Source organism: Alexandromys fortis, unplaced genomic scaffold (assembly GCF_014885135.2).
Source record: "Alexandromys fortis isolate MF-2015 unplaced genomic scaffold, M_Fortis_MF-2015_v1.1 scaffold_152, whole genome shotgun sequence".
NCBI classification, from domain to species: domain Eukaryota; kingdom Metazoa; phylum Chordata; class Mammalia; order Rodentia; family Cricetidae; genus Alexandromys; species Alexandromys fortis.
This window is the reverse complement of record NW_026068045.1, coordinates 3,790,624-3,800,691: the sequence shown is the minus strand read 5'-3', so window position 1 is coordinate 3,800,691 and position 10,068 is coordinate 3,790,624. Positions and strand designations below refer to the sequence as shown.

The window sequence follows — 10,068 nt, the reverse complement described above, 5'->3', positions numbered from 1 at the left end:
AACCCTATCTCAAAAGAGGGGAATTTTCTAAATTAGTGACTGATGGGGGTAGGGCCCAGTCCTGGGCTGGTGGTCCTGGGTTCTATAAGAAAGCAGGCTGTGTAAGTCATGATGAGCAAGCCAGGAGGCAGCATCCTTCCATGGCCTCTGCATCAGCTCCTGCCTTCAGGTTCCTGCACTGTTTGCATTCTTGCCCTGGCTTCCTTCAGTAGCGGACTATAATGTGTAAGATAAGCCAAATAAACCTTCTCCTGCCCAACTTGCTTTTGGTCATGATGTTTCATCTGAGCAATAGTAACCCTCACTAGACCCAGATGTTAGATGATTGACACTTTCACCCCCACCTGCCACCTTCCAGGTCTGTAGGCAAACTTTGTCTGTGGCTAGGGATGTAATCATTCGTGCTTCCTAATGAAGCTCCCACAAATAAACTAAAAAGATCAGGCTCAAGCCAGGTATAGTGACATGTACCTGTAATCCCAACACTTAGAAGGGAAAGGGAGGGGCATCAAGGATTAAACCTCAACTACATAGCCAAGCTAAGGGCTCTGGGGCTACATGAGACTCTAAATAAAATAAAATAAATGAGAGGGCTCAGATGGCTGAATGTATAGAGAATCTGTGAGCGTGGGGCACCCAAGGAGGGCAGGAGTGTGCCTTCCTTCTCCTTACAGGCCTGGCATCCGCATCTTTTCCATCTGGCTGTTGCTCTGCTTCTTTTTTATATCCCTAGTGAACAGTACATAAATTCTGTCGCTCTGGCTCTTTGAGCCACTCGAACAAATTAACCAAACTCTGTATCTGCTACAGTCTTTCTCTCTTTTAGAGATTTAAGTTTATTTTTTAATCAGATGTGTTTATTTGTTGGAGGAAAAATATGTGCAATTGAGTGCATGTGCATGCAGTGGCCAGAAGGGGGCATCAGATCCCTGGGCCCTGGAGCTTGGGCTGGTGCGAGCTGCTCCCTGCCGGTGCTGGGAACCCAGTCCCAGGCCTCTGCTGTGCATCTCTCCGAGCCTGTTTCTCTTTTTTATTATATTACGTTTATTTATTTCTGTGTGCACATGCCTGTGTGCACTCTCCTTCCACCACGTAGATCCTAGGAATTTAATGCAGGTCAGCGGGCTAGACAGCAAATGCCTTTACCCACTGAGGCACCTCAGCCAAATAAATGTGTGTTTCTTAACCTGGGCGTTTTGTGTTGCAATATTTATATTTTAAGTGTCATCTATAAGATGTTTGCATATTAAATGTAGAACATTTAAAAGAAAGATATGAGAAAAAATAGTGAACTTGAATCTGGAAGCAGCAGAGAAAGGCGGGAATGAGCTGGCCTGTAGTCAGGAGAGCTCAGCCCCTCCCAGAACTCTTGTGGTCCTGCCGCTCTGTCCTTACATTCAAATAAGGTTAGTAACACACACTACACACAGTTCTGGAGATGGGACCACAGCCGGTAGAGTGACACCTTGTACAAACGCGAGCATTGTAGGACACCAACACTGTGGGAATTGCCGCGGCTTTCCTGCTGGTCTCAGCCATGCTTGGACCGATAATGCGGCCCAAGTCAGTCTCAGCCCAAACTCCAACCTGGGGGCAGCCCAGTTTGTGGAAACAGATGCTGCCGTTCCTGCTTCAAGGGCGTAGGGATGACTAGATTATGGCATTACTGCCACATCGGAAGGGGAAGGAAAGAACAGAGCCTTGGCCACTGGAAGGGGGTAGCAGGGCCACTCCCTCTGACCAACCTTCAGGAGTCTTGGGGCATCTGTGAGTCCCCCGCTCCAGCCCCTTCCTAGGAACCGAGACCATGTTCAAGGGCCAACTTGAAATCATCTGGACAAATAAAAGTAGTCGGTCTAGGCTGGGCAGTGTGGCGCGCGCCTTTAATCCCAGCACTCAGGAGGCAGAGGCAAGAGATACTCTATGAGTTCAAAGCCAGCCTGGTCTACAGATCTAGTTCTGGGACAGGCTCCGAAGCTACGGCAAAACCCTGTCTCGGGAAAAAAAAATAAAAAATTTAAAAAATTAAAAATTAAGAAAAAAACAAGAAAAAGAAAGTAGTCTACATCTGACCACACCCAATTCTACGCCCCGCCTGCCGCACTCACCAAAATTTCCCGCGTAAATACCTCTTCACTTCTCATTTTCAAACTATATTCCCAACACAGACAAAATTTTATTATTTGTTTTATTTCACTTTGTTTTGTTTTGTTTAAGCTCCTCCCCCTTTTTTCATTAATACTGGATCTCACTATGCAGCCCTGACTGGCCTGCTATTCGCTCTGTAGACCAGGCCAGCCCTGAACTCAACAGCAATTCATCTGTCTCTGGCTTTAAAGAGGTGCGCCACCACACCAGGGAGGCGAAGTCTTACTTAGCAGAAGGACTCTGCACCTTCTGTTTCTCTTCAGCTTTGACACGCACACACACACACACACACACACACACACACAGCCTGTTGGCCTCCTGAGGAACCAAGCATCTTCCACCACCAGCCTCTGAACCCCGAGACAACTCCTCCTCCAGGGGCCTCGCTGGCTGCTGGCTGTCTCAGACTTCTAACCTGGGAAGGAATCTGAAGAAACAGCCTCGGATTCCCGTTTTTACAGAAACTGTCTCTTCCTTGACTTGCTTGTAACAAATGTGCCTCGAATGAAATCGAATTGGTTGATAGAAGCTAAAGCATGCTCCCACCTTGGTGTTCCCTGAATAACTAATTCTGTCTCCCCTGGAACAGCCCAGTCTTGCTAAGCTTTGGCTCCCATCCCCAGCCTCATCTCCCTTGCTTCTTCCTCAGGAGCTCAAATACCAACTAGATTTTTCTCCCGCTCCCCACTAAACTCATTTTCCCCTTTTCTGGATGCCCCCTTCCCAGCCTCAACCCCGAATCGGTTTCCCTATCTGCAACCTGTTCTCTCTCCACAAGAGGGCGATCACTCCGCACCCCAAAGAGTCAACAACTGGGTGTGGGCGAAGACGTAAGGCGTACTTTTCCAGAGCCACCAAATAGAGCCAACAGTGTAGGGCGAGCTCTGCCCTGGGACCCTCAAACTGCCTAACAGTGCGGTGAGACCAAGAGGCTACTAGAGAAGGGAGGTTTTCAAGAAATGTCACTGAATGCAAGGAAAGTCCACTTAATGCCGTACGGTTGACTGGAGAAGGCTGGTGATAAGAAGAGAAACTGTCTATGGTCTCCACATGAAGTCAAGATCTTTTTCCCTCAAATTTTGGCCAAGGTGTTGGTTGCCCAACTTGGATTAAGCCTTGTGGGGAGGAATATCAGCAAATACTGTCTCTGTGACACCAGGACACATCACAGATTTCCCCTCCTATGATTTAAGTCTTAATGTACACAGTAGACAATAGCTCTGACAGGAATTGAGGGCTCAGCTGGGTTCCAGGGGAGTGGCCCCATGAGTCATTCTGCAGGGACAGGCTGGGTCAATATTGGCAGAAAGGCCTGAAGCTGCATCTGGCATGTCTAAGGACCCCAACTCTGCCCTGTTTGTGAGCACCCCGTGAGTCACACGTCCATGGAGCTGCCAGCTCCTCGGGTCACCACCCAACAAAAAGGGCCCTGTAAGTGAAAGTAGGGACAGACTCCTAAAGTGTGCCTCGCCTCCAACTGAAACACAGGCAGTCTGCAGAAAACTCAGTCATCCTGTGTCCTTGGTCACCCCTCACTCATAGACACCACACAAACGCACAGTGAAAAGGTGGATTGCCTAGCGTCAGGGCCCATCTAAGACTTCCCCACTCACCACACCCGACCAAAGCATGTCTTCCAGGACCCGACTGGGAGCATTGTTGTCCTGCTTCTAGTGGTCCCTAACTCCATGCCACACCCCAGATCCTCTCTTCTGGAAATGATTGAGCCTTTGTTTAAGGTGGCTTTGCCTAGAGGGGCCATCTTTTCAGTGCCCATAGAGGCTCCTAGTGAGCTAACAAGCCTTCTCCGGGTAGGTCATTAACTGTGACTAAGCTGGCCCATGGTGAGCCCCCATCAGCAAGCCAGGAAGCAGCTAGAAATCAGTGGGGAGCCAGAACACACGAGTAGACATAAGAAAAACAAATATTTATTGTACAATTACCCACCACTGAATTTGATTGAGATAGGCCTCCAGAGGGCATCTCTGCCTTCCCATTTTATTTGAGAGCTTCATTGTAAATCATAGCCAAGGCCCCCAGGAAGGTGACGTACTCCTGGAAGTTTACTTCCTGGTCCTTGTTGCGGTCCAGGTCATCCATCAGCCTTGCGATCTCAGCATCCTGCAGCTTCTAATACATTAGAAGGAGAAGTCCATGTTCAGTGGTGGGCCGCGCCCTAGGCTCCTTACCCTTCCCTGGAAGCCCTTGCTCAGGCAAGTGTTTCTGTTCTTAGTCACCAAACTTGTGTTTACCTCAACCTACTTCTCCTCAGCCCCTGCTCCTCCCTCAGGGGATAGAACAGCAGGCTGGGATCATGCAGGCTTCTCTCCTAGGGAAGTAAGACAGGAACTGTGTGCAAAGGCCACTAGCATGGACGGAGGTGAGAGGAGGGACCCGGGCAAGGGTTACTCACAGAGCCGATGGTGAGCTCCTTCTGGATGAGCTCCTTCAGCTCCTTCTTGCTCAAGGTTTGCTTGTCGCCTTCCTTGCCAGAGTACTTGTGGAAGATGGCCACGAGCAGGCCAATGGCCTGATCCAGGGGGCATGCCATAATTGACCACTGGGCTAGAAGCTGTTTGAAACAGGAGCTAGTCAGTACCGCTGCTAGCAAAGACTTCTCTCACCATCCTGTAAGCCCGGTGACTACCTAACTACCTGCCTGAACCAGCTAGCCTCAGGCCAACACAGGTGGCAGCCTAGCGCAACTGGGGCTTAGGGGTGCCAGGGTGGAACCGGCTTTGAGGTGTCTGAACACTGTCCTCCAGCGCTTCCAGGAGAGCTGGAGAATATGACCGAGCAGAGGAAGGGATGGAGGATGCCTCTGGGGCCACACACTGCGATGACAATGACACACCCAGGACAAACCCTCCCGCACCCCAGAAGAGCAGTGTCGGGGAGCCGCCCCAATGGGATGCCTTAGCCTCGGGGGTTTCCTGGCTTTTCCTGGTTTTCCCTGGCTCCCTCATACTCGACAGACTTAGATCCCAGTGCAGACCACCCGCGGAGCCCGTAGTGGCTGACTATGGCCGGAAGTGGCTTGACACCCAGCCCAGGAGCATGCCGACCCTAGAAGGACCTAGGGCTACCCCAGAGAGAGCTCACCGCACCGTAGACAGCGAAAAGCCAAAGGAGTGGCCGAGGGGGATGGACTGTGTCGCGGTCCGGCTGGCCTTATAGCGGCCAGCATCCGGGAGGCGCGCCCAAGGAGTGCCGACCCGCCCCGAGCCCCACCCTGCGCCTGAGGCCAGCAGAACACACCCCCAGTCCCCCTCAGTTTTCCACGCCTCTGCCCGGACTGGGAGCGGCCTGAGGGAGCCTAGTGACCCTGTTCCAAGAGACCAGCGCAAACCGGAGACTTCGAGTTTTTCCTAATTTCCATAGTTCAGTTTGCCCTTCTGGCACGTGACGTGTGACTCTGGCATGTATGCTGGGCTTTCTGCCAGCCAGAGCACAATGCGTCCCTAAAGTTAGCATCAGTGTGAGGGGGAGTGGGAACCTCACTGCGGCTGTCGCCCTCTAGTGACACGGTCAGCTCCAGGTGAAGGAGGGGGACGCAGCCAGTGGTCTGCTAGACTAAGACGTCTTTCTCAAAGTCATGCGGACAGCTAAGGTGGATACCCTAGACCAGTGGTTCTTAACCTTCCTAATGCTGCGACCCTTTAATGCAGTTCCTCATTTTATGGTGACCTCTCTCAATCATAAAATTATTTTCGCTGCTGCTTCATAACTGTAATTTTGCTACTGTTATGAATTGTAATGTAAATATTTGTGTTTTCTGATAGTCTAAGGGGATATAGTTCAATAGGTTGATCCCACGAGACAGAATTTTGAGCCAACTTGGGCTCAGAAAAAGGGGAGGAACACAGCAAAGGATTTCGGACACCATCCCCCACCACCAATTAATTTCTGTCTAACACTTCCTCTTGCTCACTGCCGGGAATGTCATCCTTAGAGCAGCTTAGGCATTGATGTGCACACAATGGAGCCAAGCCCAGCGAGCGTGCTTAGCTACTCATGTTAAGTGAAAAGTTTTTGAACCTTTTTTTTTCTGAAGACAAGTCTTGAAAAGAGGAAGTTGGGCGAGGGGGGGATTAGCCACCTGAAGTCACTCAGAGGGAAGGGTGCTAAGTCCCTGCCTCCTCTTTTACTAGGGCTGCCAGCGAGGCCTCCCCAAACGCAACCCGCTGGCTCATCACTGAGCTGCTCTAACAGCCGCCAACCGGCACTGACCATCGCTCTGGCCTCCTCGCTCCCTAAGTGCTTTTTCTCATCGCTTCCTCTGCATCTTTGCTGCCTGGGGAAGCACGCGATTGCCTGGGCCAGCTTTGTCGTTTGATACTGCAGAACAAGGCCAGGACAAGGACCGTCCGTGGAGTGGGGTGAAAGCCCACCAACACACACACACACACACACACACACACACACACACACACACACACACACGTAAATGCCACCTGTATGTGACCCGAGGCTGAATGGCTCAAAATTTCTGTTCTCCCCTGCCTCCGCCAATGGAAACAAATCACTTCAAGACCAACACATGGAAAGGGGGAAAGGCTTTATTTCTCTACTGGAAGAATCCATCTGTGAGGAAGGGAAGGGCCAGGGTATCAGAGGGGCAGTTAAAGAGGCTGCAGGGGCAGAGCAAGGGACTGCAGGTGAGGACAGGGAAGAGCCTGGTTACTTGTCCTCTAGGAAGAAGTCATTGTAGGCCATGCACAGCGTGGTGAGGAACACGGAGTACTCCTTGAAGTCGATCTCCTGGTCACTGTTCTTGTCCAGGCTCTTCATCAGGTTATCGATGCTGCTCTCCTTCATCTTCTGCAAGGGTCCAGGGGGCGGAGACTGCTCAGCGGCTCCACCCCACCCCACACCCTTACCACAGGACCTGACACCAATGGGGGCAGCGCCTGAGTGCTGATTCCAAAGGAGGCTGAATGGCTCCCTACCTAGCCTTTGCCCCTGGGACATGCTCCCGTCCACAGAAATTAGAATCATAATTCATACCAATACCTACTAAAAACAGCTTGAGTCCTGGCTCCCTACCCCTGAGCCTCATCCAAGTCCCAGGCTTAGCCTGCCCGTATTGTAAGGCCAAGCTGGGAAAGAACCCAGACATCACTAGATTCTTCTCTGTAGATCAGTACACTGGAGCTGAAAAGCCAGCACGTCCCCAGCCCCAGCCTGGCACCAGATGTCCTCTCAGTTTGGTCCCTGTACCTTGTATGCTCTAGTTTAAGGCAGAGCCTTAGGGTGGAGCAAGGAAATGGAAGTGGGCAGACCCTGCTCTCTCTCCTTTTGCTGCAGTTCCAGGTCTCCCTGGGATACCGGATGTTGATACCCAGGATGCTGGAAACTGCCTCTCTGTAACATGATCCTGGTCCCCAGAGTAGGCTCCTCCCCCGGGGCCCTGCCCCCCAGTAATTAGCACCTGATGGACCAGCGGCCCTTCCTTCTACCTTCATTCAATCCAGGATAGCTGAGCGGTTTCTGGTATTGAATATGTATATGCCAGGCCAGGCATGGTGGCACTCAGGCAGCAGAGGCAGGTGGATCTCTGAGAGATGGAGATGTGACCAGCCTGGTCACAAACAGCAGAATGAGTTCCAGGAGAGCAAAGGCTACACAGAGAAACCTTATCTCAAAAAGAAAAGAAAATGTATATGCCATGGTAATCTTCACATGCCTTGGGGAAGCCACAAACAGGCATAGGGGATGTGGCACCTGCTTCATTCCTGCCCAGGAACCTTTTCCATAGGGAACAATGGGATTGGTGCAGGGACCTGGCCTGGAACTTCAGCTCAGCCTCAATGGACAAGTTCTCAACATATTGAACCTCAGTTACTCTATCTCATAGACCTTCAGATTAGCCAGCCACCACTCCTATCATGTCCGTGGAATTGGAATCAACGCTCTCTCCTTCCTACCCCATGTTCGTAAATTAACCTGTTAGTTGACTTGACAATATCACTTAAGACCTTGGCTGTGTCAGGCAGATTCGAGATTCGAGAAGGATCCCTATCCTTGAATTGTGCACAGCCAAACCTGGCACCCCACATCTCTCAGAGCCTCAAGATCCCTAACACAGGCTATGGAAGCCATGGTCAAATCTCCTCTACCTGATCGCAAAGCCTCGTCCAGGCAGTTGTGTGCCCCAGGTTCACTCTTTTGCCTGTTTTCCATCAGAAAGGGTTAGAGCCTCGGTAGCAGAGATGCCCACCTCTTCCTCTGCCTCGGCCCTTACTTAGGCTGGAGTGCCCTGCAGTAGGTGGGCATCCCCTAGACGGGCGCTCAGAACTTGTAGTGGAGCTTATGAGAACAGCCACCTACCTCTGCGAGACTCAACTCTGTCTTGATCAGTTCCTTCAGTTCCTTCCTGCTCAGGGTCAGCTTGCTCCCCTCTCTCCCTGAATATTTATGGAAAGTGGTGACCATGGTGGTCAGGGCCTTCTCAAGAGGAGTCTCCATCACGATGTGCGCTCTGGAGTGGGAGAGGAGACAATCACGGCCCTGGAGAAGCTAGACTTGCTCCAGTTATATCCAAAAGCTCTCTTGCAAACCACCATTGACAGAAGCCCACAGTGAGACCAAACTCCTCCAACAAGAAGATCCCTGTATATACAGATAGCTTGTAATGAGAGCCATGACAGATACTGAGACAGCTGAAGCAGTGAGGGTGTCCAGCCCCCAAAGAGGCTTCCCTGATCAAGAGGTGCTGACCAGAGGGCATAGTCAGCTTTTTCAAAGAACTGCTACAGCGGATGAAGGAGTGAGGAATTTTCTTTTCCCCCTGCAATTTAGGCTCTGCCATTCCAGCCACCGTTCCCACCTAGTCACCCTCCCTTCTGAGCCTCTGAGTCACTAGAGATGAAGGGGTGTCTCACTGTGGTGGGGGGGGCAAAAAGAAGTCCAGGGGCCAGAGTGGATTGGGGCTGAAAGTGGGAGATAAGATCTCAGCAGGAAGCAGGAGAGAGGTGGCTGGACTTGCCCAGTGACCTGCAGCCTAGTGCCCAGAGAGCTTCCCCCACAGCCTGACAAGGGCAGGGTCGGGCATGAGATATGGCTCCAGAGGTTGGGTGTGGATGATGGCCTCGATTCTGCCAGCATAACCAAAAGAGCAGACAGCTAAAGCTTGTGGGACTTGGACTGAAAAACCACTTCCCCTTTAAGAGGAAACAGTGCTCATAGAACTGGGGCTTCTGTAGATCCTGCGGAGAACCCTGGGCTGACAAGGAGGGTGGGGAGAAATTGCTGACTCCTACCTCCAAACTCAAGAAATTCTTGAACTGGACTGAACCCATCATTCCTCTCTTGCCACCCAGACTCTCAGCTCCTCCCACCCCATGGAGGCTCAGTCAGACCACAGTTCAAGGCAAGGGAGGGACTCAGAGCATCTGTAGGAACATCTGGCTGAGTCTAGGAGCACAGGCGACTCCCCTACCCTGCCTTCCTCCCTCCTCAGTGTCTCACAAGGTATCTAAGATGACTACTCAAAAACTTTTGATCCTCCTGCCTCAGCTTTCTTGCTCCTCGGGTTGGGTTCTCAGTAAATCCTTACAGTCACAGTTCCAAGCACTCTGCCCTCCTCCCTGAGCATGCTCCCACTTGCAAGGCCAGGCCTTCCTTCTGGATGTTTCCATGTCTTGTCACACTCTCGCTTGCCCAGGCTGGCCCAGCAGAAATGAAGGAGGTCTTCCGGAGGAAGGACTCACCAAGGCAGAGAGAACCCCGAGAGTCTAGGCTGCAGCCACAGCCTCCCTACCAGGGCTCTCAGCTTTTATTCCCTCGTCCCCAGTGCCCAGGAGAAGCAGGAGGGCGGGGCCAATGAGAAGGGATCCGAGATGTGAGGAATTCAGAAAAGGTTGAAGGAAATCCTCTCTGGAAATTTTGATTTGCTGTTTACAAACAGAGCTGAAGGTG

General features: G+C 51.5%; 2 protein-coding genes across 3 annotated transcripts; both read right to left on the bottom strand.

Moving 5' to 3' along the window:
• Positions 1 to 4,054: 4,054 nt before the first annotated feature.
• Positions 4,055 to 5,397, bottom strand: S100a6 (S100 calcium binding protein A6). 2 transcript variants are annotated; one of them, XM_050118677.1, is made up of 3 exons: positions 5,256 to 5,397; positions 4,562 to 4,720; positions 4,055 to 4,278 (listed from the first exon to the last, which is right to left on the bottom strand). In XM_050118677.1, exons 2-3 carry the CDS (start codon positions 4,697 to 4,699, stop codon positions 4,147 to 4,149), a joined length of 270 nt encoding a protein of 89 aa, XP_049974634.1. In that variant the 5' UTR covers positions 4,700 to 4,720; positions 5,256 to 5,397; the 3' UTR covers positions 4,055 to 4,146. The 2 variants fall into 2 exon arrangements, with proteins under 2 accessions (XP_049974634.1, XP_049974633.1); XM_050118676.1 differs by having other exon boundaries at positions 5,251 to 5,376.
• Positions 5,398 to 6,711: 1,314 nt separating this feature from the next.
• S100a5 (S100 calcium binding protein A5) lies at positions 6,712 to 8,624 on the bottom strand. Its single transcript, XM_050118675.1, has 2 exons — positions 8,479 to 8,624; positions 6,712 to 6,969 (listed from the first exon to the last, which is right to left on the bottom strand). The coding sequence occupies exons 1-2, from the start codon at positions 8,614 to 8,616 to the stop codon at positions 6,829 to 6,831; spliced, it is 279 nt and encodes a 92-aa protein (XP_049974632.1). The 5' UTR covers positions 8,617 to 8,624; the 3' UTR covers positions 6,712 to 6,828.
• Between the last annotated feature and the right edge of the window lie 1,444 nt (positions 8,625 to 10,068).